General features: G+C 37.3%; 1 protein-coding gene across 4 annotated transcripts in view; it reads right to left on the reverse strand.

Annotated features, from left to right (window-relative positions):
* The window catches only part of LOC136866052 (zinc finger CCHC domain-containing protein 17), a 182,755-nt gene that overhangs the window by 77,719 nt on the left and 82,544 nt on the right, over positions 1-22,492 (reverse strand). For all 4 annotated transcript variants that reach the window (XM_067142699.2, XM_067142693.2, XM_067142717.2 and 1 more), the window contains exon 4: positions 9,853-9,982. In XM_067142699.2, coding sequence (XP_066998800.2) covers positions 9,853-9,982 — 130 coding nt within the window. The remainder of the gene's footprint in view (positions 1-9,852; positions 9,983-22,492) is intronic.

A 22,492-nucleotide genomic window follows, 5' to 3' on the forward strand; every position in this document is an offset into this window, starting at 1 on the left:
TTATTATTATTATTATTATTATTATTATTATTATTATTATTATTATTATTATTATTATTATTATTATTATTACACGAAACTATCATCAAAACGGGACTTCAAATCTTGTATGAGAAAACTCAATACATAGAACGAGCTTCACGGTACTTAGTGCACCGTACGGGGGTACATCATTCGTATTGTGCTTTTCCCCTAACTGCCTCATATGCTCCGTCTAATAATCTAATAAAAATATGTTGGATGGTCAAATAAATATAATCATCTCCTGAAAATTCCAGGACGTCACGCAGATAGGAATGAAAATAATTACATCAACTTAGGCCTGCGACCAAATAATATATTCAATTATCTATGTTTGCAAAAATCGTTTGTATATTTCATCCCATCCGACATACGCATTCATTTGTCTGCATCGATACTGGCTTATTTCAGTGAATACCACATGAGAATCATTTTGTTGTCAAACTATATATTCATTCACTGCACAACACCTTTCAGGGATACACATTTCAATTAACTTTCCTTTTTAACGTGGACTCAACTGAGAAATGCACAGCCTCTTCCCCAAGTCCGTCCGCCAAACCACTTCCGATTAACTGTAGCCAATAAGAAAATAGATCTTAGAATTTATCCATTGATTATTTATAAGTACTCCATCTGATATCTCTTCCGATAATGAAATGAATAAATAGCAAGAATTCCGGTTAAAATCCTTATCTCCTATTTTATTGAAAGTCCATTGTACTTGAAATGAAGTATGATTGCATTTACATGTTCAATTACATTCTTAGGAATTCCAATTCCAAATTGAAATACAATTGATATTTTCTTAAAATATTATAAAAATATCGTCGAAAATAACATGAAAATATCGTTTCAATATTTTTTAAATATTATTAATTCATTGAAATATAATTGAAATCTTGTTAAAATATCCCCTAAACATTGTCGAGATGTCGTTGAAATGGTTAACATATCTTTGAATATCATTGTAATAACGTTGAATTATTCCTTAAAATTCATTGAAACTTCATTGAAATGACTAAAATACCTTGGAATATCATTGAAATAATGTTGAAATATTCCTTAAAATTCACTGAAACGTCATTGAAATGACTAAAATACCTTGGAATATCGTTGAAATAATGTCGAAATATTCCTTAAAATTCATTGAAACGTCATTGAAATGACTAAAATACCTTGGAATATCATTGAAATAATGTTGAAATATTCCTTAAAATTCATTGAAACGTCATTGAAATGACTAAAATACCTTGGAATATCGTTGAAATAATGTTGAAATATTCCTTAAAATTCATTGAAACATCATTGAAATGACTAAAATACCTTGGAATATCGTTGAAATAATGTTTAAATATTCCTTAAAATTCACTGAAATGTCATTGAAATTACTGAAGTACCTTGGAATATCGTTGAAATAATGTTGAAATATTCCTTAAATTTCACCAAAACATCATTGAAATGACTGAAATACCTTGGAATATTGTTGAAATAATGTTGATATATTCCTTAAAATTCATTGAAACGTCATTGAAATGACTGAAATACCTTGGAATATCGTTGAAATAATGTTGAAATATTCCTTAAAATTCATTGAAACGTCATTGAAATGACTGAAATACCTTGGAATATTGTTGAAATAATGTTGAAATATTCCTTAAAATTCATTGATACGTCATTTAAATGACTAAAATACCTTGGAATATAGTTGATATAATGTTGAAATATTCCTTAAAATTCATTGAAACGTCATTGAAATGACTGAAATACCTTGGAATATCATTGAAATATTCCTTAAAATTAATCGAAACGTCACTGAAATGACTGAAATACCTTGGAATATCGTTGAAATAATGTTGAAATATTCCTTAAAATTCACTGAAACGTCATTGAAATGACTGAAATACCTTGGAATATCGTTGAAATAATGTTGAAATATCAAGAACATTATTTAAGTATCACTCAAATATCAATTAAACATTATTGAAATATCATCTGAATTTCATTGAATATCCCTACGAAATTCATATCTATTATCTTTGCTTTCTTTGTTTTCTCAAGTCTTCATCATGTAATAACGATAACAATATAAGTAAGTTCCATAAATATGGTTCAAAAATTACCACTCAGCTATACACCGACTCAAATAAAACCGAAAATAAAATATTATTTATACTAGGTAAACTAATTTAGTCATATAACCTCCTGAGAATAAGTAGAATTAGCCTACCGTAACACACACATGCAAACAAGCTAGTCAAACATCTAGGAATGCCATACTTCCCTTCATAAACAATCATCTTTCCGCGAAATTAAGACAGAAAGTGGTATCGAAATTTCATCTGTTTACGGGCAGTAGTCATTTAAGTCATGAAGACGTTTCCTCCCTCCAAACATGCGCTTGACAGGAAATCAACTTCGACATAGCTTATTATGTTAGAATCTTCAAAAAAAAAAAAAATTTTCAATCGTAAATGTCTTGTTTTAGGATATAATTTTCGATGACCGTACACCACAAGTAGCCTGTAAGTTCATTTACCTCTTACAATCGTATGCATGTGCCATATAACCCGACCTCGTATACCGCTACTTAATTCACATGACGAATACATCAACTATAACCTAACATTAGCGTTATGTTGCTTAAATATTACCAACTGCTCAAATGTAGTCGTATCTTACCAAATACGCATTCTTCTTATTCTTATTCTTCTTTTATGACCACATAGGATCACTTTAGTCAGTCCGTCGTTCAGGTCTCTTTGAAGGGATTGTTCGGGCTCTGCGGACGGTCTTATACCATTCTGCATTGCACTGGAGTTGAATTACACAATGAAAGGCATAAATCTTCAGAATCACATTGATAACGTCGGTTTTCAAAGCTTCACATAAAATAAACAAGCATTCCTACTCATTGAGTATAGATTTGAGATGTCAAAGACTACCTAACTCCATATCCTAAAGAAGTTATACGGATTCCTTTTTAATGACACTATTCACGGAACTTTTATCTTGAAGAATTAAACATTATTGAAATAGCATCTGAATTTCATTGAATATCCCTACGAAATTCATATGTATTATCTTTGCTTTTTTTGTTTTCTCAAGTCTTCATCGTGTAATAACGATAACAATATAAGTAAGTTCCATAAATATGGTTCAAAAATTACCATTCAGCTATATACCGACTCAAATAAAACCGAAAATAAAATATTATTTATAATAACATTACTACAATCATATATTAAAGTAGTCATTTACCATCGTTCATCCAAATATAAGTAGTTTAACTACGAAAAATAAATGTATGGAACTTGACTTATCTTGTTTTCGTTATTCGACTTGGATGGTCTTCATTCTGGATCTCCTTTGGCTCCCGACTCAAGTTGCGGTTCACGTCATCGTTGGTTACTGGTGACTGGCCTCGGGTGTGGATGATGGCTGGTAAGGGCTCCCACCGGACTGATCCCATTCTCTTGGTTTACTCAGCCATAATATCAGCGTCGATTACATGCGATGGAAACATAATGAAGGATAACATTAGATGCGTTCTCCAGACAGGAAATAAATAATTTTGAATATATTTTATCTCTCTAGTAAATTACTCGTCAAGATGCAATATTTAGTGCAGTACTTTAAGTATTTCTTGCTTGTCACTAGCTTGAACAATAACCTGCCGATCTCTAAATTTTTTTTTTAAGATTTCAGCTATGAGTTCGGATTGGCAACTATTACGGGGCGATGTCTTCCTCTTTCCTTTCACTTCTTTCACGCCTGATGATTTTAATTCGTATTTATGGTTTATATACCGCCGTAATTATACTACTAGCAGTTCTCTTCTCCAATTTCAACCTCTTCTTTTCTTGTATACCGATTCTTGCTTACAGTTTCGTTCCGATGATCAATACGATTTTTTTTAATAGGTGTCTCTTTTTTTTTTTACTCGGGACAACAATCTGATTTTTTTTTTTACTCACGGCCATTTGGATTTCTTAGGTCTGATCGTCACAATATTAACTCATGGCCTACTTGACTTGTTATATCTGCATTTTCTCTCTAGAATATACTCTTTCATTATATAACTTCCGTAATTTTTATCGCGATGCATGGCAAATAATAGGGATGTAACTCCCGCTCATGATGCAAATCGGGCAATGAAATAGTACATCAGGTTGGGAATACAATGCTGGAATAGGTAGATATTTTCAAGTAGAGTATTTAGGATGATAACTAAATTTGGCAAAATCTTGCAGATGAACCAATTCAAAAATTTGGGAGAAATCATTTAAACTGCGAAGCAAATAAATTAGGAATTTCCAAATGACAGAAATCTTACAGGATCACTTGGAACATGTACAATAAAAAATCAATATCTCGGAAAGCAAAACTTGATACACTATAACACATTAATCAAACCTGAAGCGTTATATGCTTCAGAAAACTTAATCATTGGTGGTAGTTCTCTAACCAAACACAGAGAGAAACAATAAAGGAAAATTTTAAGAAAAATTTTTGGCCCAGTTTGTATACAGGGAATATGGAGGGAAAAATAATCCCAGGAAATATACTGTCATTCTGAAAAAATATCTCACGCTTTTTGGAAAAGACGATTGAAATTTTATGGATACATTATCAGTATGAACAGTGACAGACTAACTAAAAGAATTCTCAACATGGCACTTTCATTTAAAACCAAGAATAGCTGGCTTCATGAAAGTGAAACAGATCTCCAGGAAATCAACATCTCGGAAGACAATGTACAGGACAGATGTAAATTCAGAACCAAAATCGATAATCACAAGTTTGAAGACAAACCCAACGCCAGAGCCACAATAACTAGGACAGAAGAACAAAGGAAGAAGCTCAGCGAGGGGATGAAGAGATTTTGGGAGGAGAAGAAGGCCAACACATCAGCTAACCTGGTTCAATCAAGGTCCTAAGTAGGGCATAATGATGTAAAAAAAATTTGTTTAAACGTTAACATTGATGCTTTCATGGCCCGTACATGTAGACATGATATGGGCTTTCGGGCTCATGCTGCGTCAAGAAAACAAGTTGAAACTCTTTACGTTTCGTAGAGAACTTTGCTCCACATCTTCAGAAGCAAATCTCGACTGTCCATGAGGAAGTCTTCTACAATAATGAGGGTTTGAATTCAAGAATAATTTACCGTTGTAGAATTGTGGTACGCTTGTCTCACCCAGCCAGACAAGTCAGCAATAACTGAGCACGCCCTACTGTCAGGTCATGATGTCATGTTCCAAGATGTTCGAGCTCTTACCCACAGTAAACACTACACTGATTATTTGAGAAGCTGTGGAAATATGTAAAAATCCTAACAATTTCAACAGGGACACTGGCTATCAAGTAATACATGGTTGCCAGCCATTAAGTATCTACATAGGTAGTTCTCTTCCTTGTCCTTTCTATATTATTATTTCGTTTCGGTGTTTTTCAAATTCGTACGTTCGTCATCACCAGTTGATTCGTTCCAAGCTATGTGTTATGTGGTCATCAGCTCCTGCTTTGAGCACTGTGCCAGCACACAGCGAGCCACCTGGTAATGAACGAGCGAATATTTAAGAATAACTTAAATATTATATTTAAGTGGTCCACTTATTCAATACATATATAATTTATTAAATCTGATGTAATCACAAAGACACACACAAAATTTTTGATTCGGGAATATATAAACTCACATGCTTTGAATGCAAGAATACATACATAGGACAATCTGGCCGCAATTTTAAAGTTAGATATTTGGAACATGTGAATGCTGAAAAACATAGAAGATTCTCAGCAATGGAATCACACATGACTGCCACAGGTCATAAATTTACCAACATAGAACAAGACCTGACCATCATAAAAAAGTTAAAAAAGGGCAGCTTAATGAACACATATGAAGATCTATACATTCATCTAGACCAACTTGTAAAGAAAAATGATAACCTTAATGAGGCTGTAGAATATAAGAATCCATTATATTATCAAATTCTAGTATATTTGAAAATGCTTGAGAAAGATCACGAAAAAAGAATTGGAATTTCTCCACCTACAGATAGCCCTACAACTTATTCCTCCTCAGTTGAAGCTATAGGTGACAGCAAGGAAGTTCTTGACACACCTATATCCCCCGCTCCTCCGCCTTCTCAGGTGCAAGAGCAAGGAAGAACGCATCATCAATATTACACCCGACACAAAACTGTGAAAAAATGACAGGAGTTACTGTTCCAAAGGAAAGCAGGCTTAATAAGATTTGACAACTAGGAATTAGTTATATTTTCATCTGCATTAATAATAAGAGCCATACTGTGATATCTGGATTTCTTCATTTCGATAATTACTTGTAAACTGTATAATTTTTAATTTTATAAATTGACCTTTTTTCATGAATTATTAAGAAAAGAATATTCATTAGGACATATTCTCTATGGAATATTGTACAAGTGTTTCCTTGACGACTGCTTTCTATTGTAGAAATAATTTATATATTTTCTCTTGAGTTATTTGTTTGTTTCAATGTTGTCAATCTTATGTTAATTTTAAGGACACTTCCTGTAAAGCATTACTTTGTCAATTTATATATTTTTCATCTAAACAGTGTATGTGGCTGAAGATGTTGATAATATACGAAACATGTACCACTTTTGACCATTAAAAATTGCCTTAAGCAATCATTGTATCGACTAGGTGAAAAAAAAAAACACTTAATCTATTGAAGTGCGATACGGACCATGAAGCTGATTTTATGTAATGGTGATAACTAGGGAGCGGATTTTTATGTGCTAAAAATGTGAAAAATATTTATTTTTTATGTGATGAAAAACTTTAAAATATGTGATAAAAAATTGAAATTATTTTCCTTTAAATATCACATAACTACTCGCGCTCAAGAAATAAATAAGTATAATGTTTTGTATTAGAATATGGTGCTACCAAACGTGCTCCTTAAGGCAAAATGGTGTCTGTGTATGGAAACGTGCTGTATGGTATATTAATTTATGATATGCCAGAGTAGATATTATGAATGGTTATTTTTTTAAAGGTAATGTTTTGTTTAAATATGGCAAAAGCAACCTATCATCTTTGAAAAAATAGTACCAGTTCGTACTCACCCATCACACGCTGGAATATTAGTTGCTAGAAGTAGTCTCAGAATTGCAGTGAACAACAAAGGTCATCTCCAAATTGTCCATCACAAATGCATGCCGATTATCTCTAAAGAACGCCTTATACTGCGAAAACGATCGCTCCACATCACAGGAAGTCAGACGAGCGTAGTTAAAGAGAGGAATGTCACCAACAATAACGCCATCAATTTCGCCAACATGAGCACCCTCTAATACACTAGAAATTTGGCACATTGTTTGAAATCCTCTGTTTTTCCTGAACAAATTTTGATATTTTGACCTTTAACAGTCCTTGTACCTGCGAAGCCGGGAGTGAATCTAATTTATTTTCAACAGCGCGCACTTCCTTCACTGTTTCGGACAACAGGTTAGTGGATTTTTCAAGTATGTCTATAGTTTTACACAAGAAGCTTAGATTGGCAGATATAAACGCCAAATCATTTTTCAAAGAGCTGTCTTTTAGTATCTCTTGAAGAATCTCAATTGACGACGCGTCGTTTTTATCTAGCACGTTCACAACGGATGCAAAACTTTCGAAATTGTCTGCGTAGTATACCACAGCGCTAAGCCAGGTACCCCACCGCGTAACAATAGGCAGAGGAGGAAACGCAAGATCCGGGTTTTTCTCTTTAAAGAGATCGATTCTTGAGGGTGCTTTTACGAAGACCTTTTTGCCATTAGACACTAATTTATCCACTTGAGGATACTGAGCCCGCACAGTTTCACATAACCTGTGTAGAGCATGAACAACGCAAGTTACGTGTATCATTTTCGGAAAGCTCACAGAAAGGCCTTCGGCTGCCTTTTTCATGTAAGCTGCACTGTCAGTAAGGAAAAGCAATACATGGTCGTATTTTATACCTTTTGGCCAAAGTAAGTGCATGGCTTCATTGAATAACCTAGCTACAGTGATATGGTTTGCAGCAAGCATTTTTTTACACGCTAGCAAATAAGAACGTTCGCAAGCAGTTTTGTCATTCTTCAACACACCAACTACAACATTTCCTACTTTTCTGCCACTTGAATCAGTGGTTTCGTCAATGCTCACCCACAGTTTTTCGCCATCACATACTGCCCGAATTCTCTGTAAAGTTTCTTCGTAACATTTTGGGAGATAGTTTTTCCTTAATGTGGATTCGTCTGGAGGCTCAAAATTAATGTACTTTGTTAGGAAATTTCTCAGTCCCGGATTATTTATTTTACCAAGAGGAATGTCGGCGCAAACAAATGCTCTGCACACATCTAAATAATACTGGGAATATTTAGATGGGCCTGCATTTGAAGTAGTTGGTTCAGCTATTAGTAATTGTCGCGAACGCACACGCGAAGCAGCCGCAGTATGCTTATTTCCAGACAAATGCTGGATTACTTGAGAACGTTGATCTGCACGTACTGTTTTACCACACGGTTGGCAAAATAATACTTTTCCATCGGTAGTGAAAATGCTTTTAAATTCCACTACATATTGTTGAAGATGCGACCTTGTACTCAACTTCGCTTTTGGCATTATTTTGCAGGTTACAACACACGCATTTACGGTGAATCACTGTTTCGATAAAAAGAATAGCAGCGTACACTGAAGGAAATATTTCTTATAAATCCATACAAAATCACACAACCACGGGAATGATATATGGACCAGAACAGCTAACCTTACTCTTAGGAGTGATGAAATTCCACTACCTAATGGTGGGGCAATATTCGTCCGAGTTTCCCATGTCGTAACGGAATTACGTCACCTTATCTCTCCGTGATTGCCTTTCGCTGATATTCTATAAACAAAATCCGAGAGGGTTGACTCATAAAGAGTTGGAATGACATCATGCAAGGAAACATCTTGTGCAGCAAATCAAATCGCTGTCTAAATGTAACGACGTAGCCAGTGACCAGCAAGTTTTAGAACTTATGGAGGGAAGTCCATAAATAGCCGAAACATTCAGATACATTATGTTAAATACACTGTTAAAAACAATACCGTAATCGTAAAATGAAAATATGAGCATTGTTTTATAACACAGAAGCATTTTAAATTTTATTGATCAACAAATATTGCCGATTTATGTGCTTATTATAGATTTTCTTAAAATATGTATTTACATTTAAAAAATGTGAAAATATGTGTTTTTATGTGAAATAAGATTCAGTTTTTACACTTGGGGATGCACAATAGGAATAATGAACTTCGTAACTTGCGTTAAAACTTACGCAAAAAAAATATGTAATTACATAAAAATCCGCTCCCTAGTGATAACATGTCAAGGAAAAAAAAGGAAGTGTGACAAATAAGTTATATACAGATCACAAATCCACTACGTATGTCTACCTTTTAGTCCCATTTCTTGATAGGGGGTTAGGGATGAGGTGAGAGAAAATTGCATGGCATGCCTTTCTCATAACAAACGTAGTTTTGGACCTAGTGAAGATAAAATTAATGATGAATGAAATTGGGTTAGGAAGTGGAAGAAATGATCGGATGTGGCCTATGAATAGGAACTGTCCTGGCATTTACCTGGAAGCAAAAATGGGAAATGACAGAAAACCATTCTCAGAACAGCCAATGGTGAGGTTTGAGCCCTCTCCTCTCCCGAATGCATGGCTTTATAGCTGTAGAATTCTAAAATGCAGGGTCACTCCACACGGTAGATCAAAAACCAGTGCAAAACATTTTTAAAAAGAGCATAGATAATATTGATACCTGAAAGCAATCTTTGCTGAGATGGCCTGCTGTTCCACACTTGGTACATGTTGTCTTGAAGACAGCATCAAGTTGAATTACTCTCCGTTGTGATCCTAGGGGTTGATTTTTCCTGCGCTGTTCATCCAGACTACAATCACACATTTATGAAGAATTTATTAAGACAAAATTCAGAAAGACAAAACTTAATGGGTTAAATTATAGAAAATACAGGCATAAAAATATATTTTGAAATAAAGTCAATGCTTGCAATAATTTCTGCCCATACAGAGTAGTTCTAATTTGCAAGAAACTAAAATGCTTTTTAATGAAGCTGTTACCAGATAACTTCTTCGTTATGTCACTCACTACTGCTATGTTTTGATAGTAGTCATGCTGCCACTATATATTTTCAATATTTATCTTTATGAATTTTTACAAGTGTGTTTTTTTGCTAATTGCTTTACGTCGCACTGACATAGATATGTCTTATGGCGATGACGGGACAGGAAAGGCCTAGGAATTCGAAGGAAGCGGTCGAGGCCTTAAGTAAGGTACAGCCCTGGCATTTGCCTGGTGTGAAAATGGAAAACCACGCAAAACCATCTTCAGGGCTGCCGACAGTGGGGCTCGAACCCACTATCTCCCGATTACTGGATACTGGCCGCACTTAAGCGACTGCAGCTATCGAGCCCGGTACAAGTATGTAACGATGTAAAATGGAAATATACACCAAAAGTAACCTTTCTTGAAGAATATGTCATATTGAAAACAACAGTTGTATGCTTATGAGAGAGTAAGGAAGAATTTTTTTTTGCTAGTTGCTTTACGTTGCACCGACACAGATAGGTCTTTTGGCGAAGATCAGACAGGAAAGGGCTAGGAATGGGAAAGAAGTGGCCGTGGCCTTAATGAAGGTACAGCTCCAGCATTTGCCTGGTGTGAAAATGGGAAACCATAGAAGACCATCTTCAGGGCTGCTGACAGTAGGGGTTGAACCAATGAAGGATTAGAGGTTAGAGGTAACGTGATTCAAAATTAAGCACACACACGCATACCATACAGAGACACCCCCATTCACAGAAAGGCTAGCTATAATACCTGCCATTAACGGGACAAACACCTACAGTATCATGTGCACGATTACATTTTTGTCCCCTCTCATACTATTCCCCCGATTCTGAGGTACAAAAGTGGGCATGCCTCTTGCTGTCCGTGGCTTGAGGTGACGTACTTACTTCCTTGTTCCCTGGTGTTCTTTACATTTTCCTATTTTTTTTGCATTATTGCTGATCTTGATTTGATCTCTTCCTTCTGGTAAAAAAGAAAGCCAAGTATCAGGTTAATATTTTTAAAAATACTGACAAATGTACAAAGCTTTTAAAGCGTTGCCAGAACTATCTCCATAGCAACTCTCTTTAGTTACTGGCTCTTGGACTTAAACTTTCACACAACTGCCACTGATATTTCCCTTGCTTTTCACTGTACTGGAAAAAGGTATAGAACAAAAGTTCTAAATAAATGTTGCCACGAGCTATGTTTGTGTAAAACCAGCTGTAAGAGAGATACATCAAGTTTTATGTTTTAGGTCCCATCTGAAGCACTCTCTCCTGTTGAATTTTATGAAAAACTTATAATCCAGATCCTACTCAACCTTATTCTAAACTGAAACACTGACCAATTTTCCCATGCTGCAATAACAGATACAAACAAACATTAAACTGAACTTGACATAGTTCATTACAATGACACCAGTATTCTTGTCAGAAAACAATATCAAATGACGCAGTTAAAAGCAATACTATCATATGAAATGCTCGATGAAATGAAAAACGGCACAGTATTTCACTTTTCACGAATAGTACTATGCCGGCGTTCTAACAATACCAAGTTCTAGAGTTGGAATGACCCGGTCACAGACAGCAGTGAACACTGCTCTGCCAGTTTCTGTTAAGTGAACACATTCCCCACTCTTATCAGCGCCTCATAGCAAGGATCAAATAGCTGGAATATTATGATGAACCAGTGTGTCATGTACAAATAGTTATCACAATACATTACTCCGCCTCGTCTTTCTTCAAGTGTTCGGTCCTTCATGACTTTCTTTCTCATTTTGATAGACATCTTCACATTTCTTCTTGTTGTTATGGACTGATGACCCTGTGGTATTTCACCTGAAGACAATCACAATAAAAACGACGACCATCGCCAGTTAACAGGACAGAACAATATTTCCATGTAAGTGATGCTAGCCATTGATATGGACTAAGCAACTAAGCAACAAAAGTCTAAATTCATGAACGTGAATATCTCTATTATCATAGCCAGTACAGTATAACTATCATCATCATCATCATTTCCCTTTATCCAGCTGTAGCCAGGCAGGGGCAAATATGGTTCCTCTCCACTTTCTTCGGTCCTTCCACCACTCCTCCTCCAACACTGTCCCAGTCCAGGTTTCTTTCTATAATGCTGCATTGGATGGTATCCTTCCATCTCAATCGTGGTCCTCCACGGCCTCTCCTTCCTTGGATTTGCATTTCCATCACTTTTTTTGGCATTCTTTCGTCGCTCATTCACTTTATGTGCCCAAACCATCTTAGTCGGCTCTTCTCTATTCTATCATTCATTTTTTCCACTCCAATTTCTTCCCGGATTTTCTCATTCCTTATTTTGTCTCTTCTACTCTTCTGTATCATACTCCTCAAGAACTTCATTTCGGCTGCCTGTATTAGACTCTCATCCTTCTTTGTCATTGTCCAAGTTTCTGCTCCGTAAGTTGTTATGGGTACGTAATACATCTTGTACATAGTATCTTTTGCTTCCGTTGGCACATCCTTTTACTAATCTCAGCATCCAGTCGAGCATTCTCCATTAATTCACTCCCCAGGTATTTAAACGTTTCCACTACTTCCAGGGGCTTGTCTGCAAGTCTAATCTGACCTTTCCCTTCTTTCTCCCCTCTAGTCATAACAAGAGTTTTACTCTTTTCTACACTTATTTTCAATCCACATTCTTCAATCTTCCCATTCACCACATTCAACTGTTCTTGAACCTTCCTGTCGTCTTCTCCCCAAATCACAATATCATCTGCAAATAACATCATGTTCATTTCTCTTCCTCCATATGCTGCTTTTGCTGTTCTCATGTCATCCATTACTATTGTAAACAGGATTGGTGATAGAACACTTCCCTGTCTCAGCCCACTAGTTATTTTGAACCAACTTGTCCTGCAAACTTGTGTTTGCACGCAACTACAACATTCCTTATACAATGCTATGATCATTTTTATTAATCCCTGTCCAATTCCTTTTTGCACCAGACTGTCCCAAACTTCTGTCATATGGCTTTTCAATATCAATGAATGTCATCACCATATCATTCCCGTACTCCCAATGCTTTTCCATTAGTTGTCTCATAATGAAAATGGACTCTATTGTTGACCTTCCACTTCTGAATCCAAACTGATTTTCCTGTATCTGATTCTCAACCCTCAACCTTATTCTACTTTCCAGTATCCTTTCCATTACCTTAGCAACATGGGATATTAGAGTAACTCCCCTGTAGTTCTTCAAAACTTTCTTATCACCTTTCTTGAAAATTGGGATGATTATTCCTTTTTGCCAATCCTCAGGGACCTCCTTATTCTCCCAGACATTCCTGAGAACCGGATATGTCCACTGCAGGCCTACAACTCCAGCTACCTTTATCATCTCTACTGAAATTTCATCTATTCCAGCAGTTTTCCCATTCTTCATCCTTCTTACTGCCATTTTAATTTCATTCACTGTAATTTCTTTATCCATTTCTTCATCAACTAATTGCCTTTCCTGGTCGTCCATTGAATGACTGTCATCCGTTCTTATGTTCAGCAGCTTCTGAAAATACTCTCTCCATCTATTTCTTATTTCTTCTGGCTTTGTTAAAATTATGCCACCTTCATCCTTCATGAATCTGGTGTTTACTTGATCTCTCTTTTTTGTTTAAGATACCACACAGTAATTTCTTGCTGCCCTGCGTATCATCTCTCAATTTCTGTGTGAATAAGGCCCAGCTTTTCCTCTTTTCTTCCTCCACTACTTTCTTGGCCAAATTCTTTGCCTCCACATATTTTCTACTTTCTTCAGTCTTAGATGTTTTCCATGCTTTCCATGCCATTTTCTTTTCCTTCACTTTAATCTTTACCCTATCATTCCACCAGTGTGTTTCTTTGTCTTTCACATTTCCTGATGTTCTATCACACACCTTTTCTGCACATCCAACCAGTGCTTCCTTAAATCTTTTCCATTCCTCTTCAACATTCCCCACCTCTGTCCTGGGTACCAAGGGTATTATTTCCCTTTGAAATTCTTCTTGTATGCTTTCCTCCTTCAACTTCCATTCTCTTCTTAATTGGGGTTTTTCAATCTTTCCAACTTTCAATTTTCCTATCACAACTCTATGATCTCCACAAAAGGCTTCTTCAGGCATGGCTGTTACATCTACAAGGTTCTTCCGGTGTTCTTTCTCTATAATTATATAATCAATCATGGTCCTTGTTCGTCCGTCTCCCCAACCATACCTTGTAATCTTCTGACTGTTCTTCTTCCTAAACCAGGTGTTTCCAACAACCATTTGATTCCTCATGCAAAAATCCAACAACTCGCCTTCTGGATTTATATTTCCATATCCAAAGGACCCTACAACATCTTCCTTTCCTTGTCTTTCCATTCCAACTTGTGCATTTAGATCTCCCATCAATAGTACTTCCTTAGCTTCTGTCTGTCTCTCCACTTCCTTTAAGAAGTCCTCTAGATGTTCATCTATGCAACCAGTTTGTGGGGCATACAACTGAAATAGATCTTTCACGCCATTTTCAAACTGGAGTCTCATCATCATCATCATCATCATCATCATCCTATCGCCGACGTACTTTGTATATTCCACATATTCTTGGATTTCTCTTCTAAGTATGATGGCCACTCCATTTTTTGCTTCAGGTCCTCCGCTGTAATACAGCCTGTATCCTTCTCTCAGAGGGATCTCCCCTGTACCCCTCTTCTTGGTCTCGCACAGTCCAAGAATGGCTATATCTTTTTCTATCATGAAGTCAACCAGTTCTTCTGTCTTTCCCGTCAGTGTCAGTACATTTACTGTTGCAATTTTGATGTAGTTTGGTGCAGGTTGCCCATTTTTCACAGTTCCCCCAGCACCTGAAGAGCTGCGCGTTGCTTTTAGCAGGGTACGCCCTAACCTTTTCCGAGGCACCATATCTGCTTTGTCCATATAGGCTATTGTTACGATGGGCTCGCCACACCCAATGGCATTTTATACCTACTGCCAAGTTCAAAATTAGGCCACCCCTAACATGGAGACAGATGCCTTTCGTAGCCGCTCCTCTGGAGTACAGACGCTACGGGTATGCCCCTTCTGCCATCTCCGTCGTACCAAAGTCCACCTTCTCCGCCGTAGATGCCGTTGAGGTCTTCACTTGTAACCCTGAGCTGGGACCCATACCAAATGTTACACACCGGGTCAGTGTGCTTTGGGACTTACATAGGCAGGGGCGCCACTCCCTGGGTAGGGCTGCCTCCGGAGAGGGTCCCTACCTGCTACCTGAAGTATAACTATAACAATAAAGTAGAACTATATTAATAGCTCTAGTCGACTCTTACTGGAACCAATAATGAATTAGAAAAAAGAATGGTTCAAATCGGTTAAGGTCTTCCGCTCGCACAACAGCCGTCAAAAATCTAACAAATTCTCGCACTCGTCGTAACTCGCTCGGGTCAAAGACTCTGACGCTCAGCCCACCTACCACTCTCGCCACCACGCCGTGCCATTGTTGTGTCAGTCTGCACGTATCCCTCGTGTCTGATGTGTTTCACAGGCAACGGTTTCACTCGCTCTTCCAGTTACTATTGTGGCATTTCCATCTACTGTATTTCGATGTTTGTTTTGTGTTATGACATTTTTGTGTAACTTTGTGACTTAACGGTGGTATACTATGGCTGTACCTTAAAAAGGAACTCATCACAAGGCAGGTATTTGATTGCCCTATATTTGCTGCACCTAAAGACTTTTCATCAAACAAGCTAAAGTTGTTATCCTTCTAGTAAAGGTAGCGATAGCGACCAAGATATTGGTCATCATCATCATCTGTTGATGATGATGATGCTTCTTGTTTTAAGGTCATCGGCCCCGGTCTTCACCATCAGCTTCAACAATATTTACATTTGAATACGAGCACGAGGGTTTCAGATGAGATTCAGATGCATCATCCAGAGTTAAATGGCTTTCACCCGATCTCCTTTACAATGATTTAAACGCATTTCTTTGTTTCAGACACGTCCAACCCTCCAATTTTTCCTATTCCGTGTGCTCGTAATAAGTAGGCCTAAACAAATCTTAGCTCAATAGCAGGTATTTTGCTTGATTTTGTACACAGTTGACAGTTATATCGCATTTACATAAATCAGGGGTTCTGTTACAAATGCAGTTAATAACAATGGGGCATTTGCAAGCCGCTACGTCAAAAAGCAATGAGCATTTTTGTTTGAACTCGTCAATTTTCTACTTAAAAGAATCTTCATTCTTATCCCAAGTATATGATTTTCGAATGCTGTAATATTTATCATGCAACGCTTTTATAAGTTGCACAATTCTCTTATCTGTAACCGTTGGTATGGATGCTTTTTGATACAAACCAATTATTTTGTTAACTACTGTACTGACAAAGTGTGAAAAACTGACGCTCTTATTATTAACTTGAAGCGCCAAGTGGTATCTCTCCTCTGAACAACACCGAATCATGTCCTCACCAGTAGGAAGCTTGTTTGATGAGAAGTCTTTAGATGCAGCACTATGTGGATCAGTGGTAGAGTGTCGGCCTCCGGATCCCAAGACAGCGGGTTCAAACCCGGCAGAGGTAGTAGGATTTTTGAAGGGCGGAATAAAGTCCATTCGACACTCCATGTCGCACTATGTCGGCATGTAAAATATCTCTGGTGACACATTTGGTGTTTACCCGACAAAATTCATTAAATCTCAGCCATAGATGCCCAAGAGAGTTTCGGTTTACTCGGTCTGCCATCTAGTGGGCTTAGAGCAAAACGGAACGTCGAAATTGACGAGCAGACAGCCACATGGCGTCAAATTGAAATGTCTGCACACGGTAGCTGAGGCCATACGATTATTATTATTATTATTTTTATTATTATTATTATTATTATTATTATTATTAAGGTGCAGCAAATATAGGGCAATCAAATACCTGTCTTGTGATGAGTTTCTGAGGTACAGCCATAGTATACCACCGTTAAGTCACAGAGTTACACAAAAATGTTATAACACAAAACCAACATCGAAATACAGTAGATCCAAATGCCACAACAGTAACTGAAAGAGCGAATGAAACACACATCAAACACGAGGGATACGTGCAGACTGACACAACAATGCCACGGCGTGGTGGCGAGGGTGGTAGGTGGGCTGAGCGTCAGAGTCTTTGACCCAAGTGAGTTACGACGAGCGCGAGAATTTGTTAGATTTTTGACGGCTGTTGCATGAGCGGAAGACCTTAACCGATTTTTTTATTTTTTATTTTTGCGTCGCACCGACACAGATAGGTCTTATGGCGACGATGGGATGGGAAAGGCCTAGGAATGGGAAGGAAATGGCCGTGGCCTTAATTAAGGTACAGCCCCAGCATTTGCCTGGTGTGAAAATGGGAAACCACGGAAAACCATCTTCAGGGCTGCCGACAGTGGGATTCGAACCCACTATCTCCCGGATGCGAGCTCACAGCTTTAACCGATTTGAACCATTCTTTTTTCTAAATCATTATTGGTTCGAGTAAGAGTCGACTAGAGCTATTACATTTAAATATTGACAAGTTAAGCAAGGTAGAAAATTATCGTAAAAATATACATTTTCCGAATTTTGGCAAACTTAGAGCACATGCGCGACCGGAAGAAATGAACCTATTTTGTTTCTTTTTTTTTTACCCCGCTTTATTCTCCCCAATTAGCAATTTTTCTGTGGTATTACTACTTGGAAAAAAGAATTCAAGTTTTTTCAGCCCACCCTAATGTTTATAGGACCTTTTTCCTTCATTTATTGCATTCTGCCTCCTCTGTAAATATTGCTACCAGTTTCAACACACCCTGTATAGACAGGAACATGTATAGGAACACACAATGACAAGTCAGCACCAGAAGAGAGAAAAGTACACAAGGACAAATATATGAGCACTCAAACAGGACATTGACAATCAAAACATCTTCAGCATATATACAGTAAAACTGCTCAATAGTAGACACCTTCAGGGACAGTAAATGTGTCCATTATTGAGAAGTGTCTGTTATTAAGAAAAATTCAAAATTATGAAAGTCTCAAAAACAAAAAATATGTCCTGTAGTTATAAACTTTTTTGGACCTAAATCTATCAGCTTAGTCACAATACTCTACTTCTTTCTTTTATGTTATCAAATCAGGAATGGGAGGACAAGCTGACAGCCACTCACTGTATTTACACCCATTTATTTTAAATGTTCATAACATACAAAAACATGGAAGTTTCACTACAACACTAGGCCTTCTGCATCAGTTCATATATGTACAGTACAGTAAACGATGTCCATAAAAGACACTAGGCCTTTGCAGTAATTTATCACTTCATTTATACTACCCTGCATGCTCACAGGAGTCAGTATGAGTACGAAGATGTCATCTGTAAAATCCAGCTCCATGGCTAAATGGTTAGCATGCTGGCCTTTGGTCACAGGGGTCCCGGGTTCGATTCCCGGCAGGATCAGGAATTTTAAACATCATTGGTTAATTTCGCTGCCTTGAGGGCTTGGTGTATGTGTCGCCTTCATCATCATTCCACCCTCATCATGACACGCAGGTTGCCTACAAGTGTCAAATAAAAAGACCTGTACCTGGTGTGCCGAACATGTCCTCGGACACTCCCGGCACTAAAAGCCATACCCCATTTCATTTATTATCATCTGCAAAATCAAGAACTGGAATATCCTGATTCTCAAGACTTGGGTAAACCCCCGATGCAAAGCCTTTCGATTGAGTTATGTCATTTATGAAAAGTAAAAACAGTATAGAGGACAACTTAGATCCCTGTTTCAGCCCTACTTTGGAGAATATCTCCCCACCTACATTACCTCCTTTAATTGAGCACTTAACTTCTGAGTATACGTTTGCCACCACTCTGATCATCTTATGCGACATCCTTATTCTTCCCATCACTGCCACAACAGCCCCTCTACTCACAGGATCAACATTTACAACCGAGATAGGTTCAGAAAGTTAATCAAGACATCTGACTCTCTCCAGTCACTAACAGCCAAATCACTGCGTCCAGGAGTAGGGGTGAAATGGACTCAAGAAAGAGAAGACATCCATAGCACTAGAATGAAGGAATACTGGGCTAAGAAGAAGAAAAGAGCTCACCAGAGTTAAGAACCACGTGGTCCATCGTAGGCCTAAATGAAGAGGAAGAAGTAGTGATGGACAATTTTTTTTAAATTTTTTAAAATTGTTCTCACCACAAATATATTGTCAGATATTGTCATCCCTTCTCTGAAACCTGACTGGAGTCTCTCCAATTCTGCTCATTTCATAATCCTTTCTGCCAACACCCCTGCATATATTTTACTTAAAGTATCCAGCAACGTTTTGCCTTTATAAATATTTGTGTTTGATTTCTCTGGTTTCATTTTACAAATTGGACAAATGACTCCCTCTTGCCAAGATTTTCAAAATTCTCTCCCTTCAAATATTATATTTAATTTAACAGTGCTTTCTAGGATATGTCTGTTTTTTGCCACTTGCTTCCAAAATTCGTTTGATACCCCTGAAATAGCTCCTGCTTTTCCTTTGTTAGCTTTCTCAAAGTCCTCTCTTACTTCTTCTACCAATATTTCCTTATCTGATAAAGGCACAGCACATTCCAATCCTCCTGTTAGTTCACTCCCTTCTATTTTCGGTCTCCACCTGTCTTCACCTCCTAATAATTTTTTACAGTACTCTATCCAGTTGGCATGACTTATTTCAGTTTGCTGAGCAACTTACTGCTTGCCACATATCCACCTAATTGTACTCCACACTTTCCTACTTTCATTATATTTAGAACTAGCAAGATACCCGTGCTTCGCTACGGTATTATACTGAAATTTATAATTGAACGCTTATTGTTTTAGATATATAATCCGCCGAAATTCGCGGTCTGACTCGTTTTCTGCGAGAACCCACCAAAATTCCCGATCTGACTCGTTTTCTATTAGATTACGGCATGTTTCCTCCCATTTTTCAATCTTCTTTTCCAGCAATCGATTTCGTACTTCCCGGGCTAGGCTCAGGTATTCCTCCCGGTCAGTTGGGTCCGTAAATCTTTGCCATCTTTTCCTATAATCATTTTTAATATGGATAAAATCCTTCAGGAGATCCGGCGTGGTGTCATATTGGGTGCCTAGAAGGCACTGAACCCGCGGCCGGACTGCATTCTTAGTCATTACCCGTCCAGGAGCCGTTTCCAGCGCGGTCCGCACATTTGACGACGGTCCGGAACATTATTATTATTATTATTATTATTATTATTATTATTATTATTATTATTATTATTATTATTATTATTATGTGTTGCTGGAATGGATGATGACAGGAAAACCGGAGTATCCGGAGAAAAACCTGTCCCGCCTCCGTTTTGTCCAGCACGAATGTCACATGGAGTGAACGGGATTTGAACCACGGAACCCAGCTGTGAGAGGCCGGCGCGCTGCCGAGGATCCTTATAAGTACATTAAGAACAGTAAAATCAATTGGTCTCACCTCCTTCTACACCCCACCGCCGTTAAGTTTATTTACCGGCACCCCCCCCCCCCACAAAAAAATTAAAAGAAGGCTTGTTTCTTATGTTTAAAGAAGATTTCAAACACCAATGTTCACGTCTATTACCTTCAGTTTTGAGATATAAGTATCCCCATAAAAATAATTTACTTTTTTCACTTCATTTCACACTACTATTCCCCCCCCCAAAGTGAATTTTTCCGCAAAAAATACTTGTTTCTTTAATAGTAAAGGATCTTCTAAATACCAATTATCACGACTCTAACTTCTTCAGTTTTTGATTTATGTGTCCTCATGAAAGGAATTCAACTCCTTTACACTCCCGCCCTCCAAGATGGTTTCCCCCCAAAACGCGTTTTTCTTTGTTTTTAAAGGAGATCCAAATACGAATTTTCACGTCTGTAACAACTTTAGTTTTTTTTAGATGTATGTATTCTCATTCAATTAATTCAATTAACTTTTCATTTCTTTCACCCCCCCCCCCCCCCTTCATTGGATTTTCCGAGAATACGTGTTTCTTTATTTTTAAAGCAGATTGCAAATATCAAATTTCACGTCTGTAACATCTTCATTTTTGAGATATCAGTAGCCTAATTAAAAGAATTCAACACCATTTTCAGTCACTTTTACCCCCCCCCTCCACCCAAGTGGTATTTCCGAAAGCTAAAAATACACGTTTCTTTATGTTTAATAGAGATAAAAATTACCATTTTTCACTTCTGTAACATGTTAAGTTTTTTGAGATAAACTGTAAAAATTCTCATTTTAAAATTTCACCCCTTTTGAGTTCCCCTTAAGTGTAGTTTCCAAACACAAATCACCTATGTTTAGATTTCTATTCAGCTCAACAACCCTTTGCCTCTGCCATTCAAATTTTGCTATATACAACAATTCTCTATATTCTTTCCTCTTAGTGCAGAATTCCATTTTCTGATTGTCTACCCCGTTTCTTTAGTGCTTTCATTACTTCGAACTTTATGTCTACAGTCATCATTATATCACCCCTAGTCTATTTTCTTCTTCACCTCCTTTACCCACATCTTCTCTCCCGCCACCTTAATGGCGTGTTGTAATAATTTTACTGCTCTACCCATCTGATTATTCTCAATCATTGTGTCTATTCCAATTTTCACAATTTTATATGTTTTTCCTTCATAATAATTCATAAACTCTCTCCCTAGCTCCTCTTTCCACCTGTATATTGCAATTGATCTTATTTTAAAATTTCTCATGCAATTTGTTCAAGCTTTAATCTCTCTATATTCCATTCTGATAACTGATAAATGGTGTGACGCTCCCCAGTCCTGGACCTTTATACTCTTAATCATAGGTAACGCATTCCTTGAACATACTACTATATCAATCACACTGCCCCTGTCTCTGTTATATATGTCAGGTGCCCCGTTTCATCACCACACTATCACCCATTTAAAATATATAGTTCTTCAATAACACACAACTCTAATAATGCTTCCCCATTTTTATTAAATCCCTGATCTTGACTTACTCTCTCCTGAATATATATTACCTCTGCATCTTTGTCACACAATTGCCTCTGATCTGCAACCCTAGCATTGAAGTCTCCCATCAGTACTATGCCTACATCCTCAAAATTTTTTTGTATCCTATTCATTTCCAGTGCTAACTCATCAAAACAATTTTTTTTTGCAAATGGAGACGCTTCAGGTGGGTTGTAAATGGAATCAATGCACAAATCTCGCTCACTCTCTTCACAAATTTTGTTTTTAACCAAATCATTTCCTCTATTTTTGATTCAATGTGTTCTATTTTATTGTTTACCTCCTTCCTCGCCATAGCT

Source organism: Anabrus simplex, chromosome 1 (genome assembly GCF_040414725.1).
Source record: "Anabrus simplex isolate iqAnaSimp1 chromosome 1, ASM4041472v1, whole genome shotgun sequence".
Classification (NCBI taxonomy): Eukaryota; Metazoa; Arthropoda; class Insecta; order Orthoptera; family Tettigoniidae; genus Anabrus; species Anabrus simplex.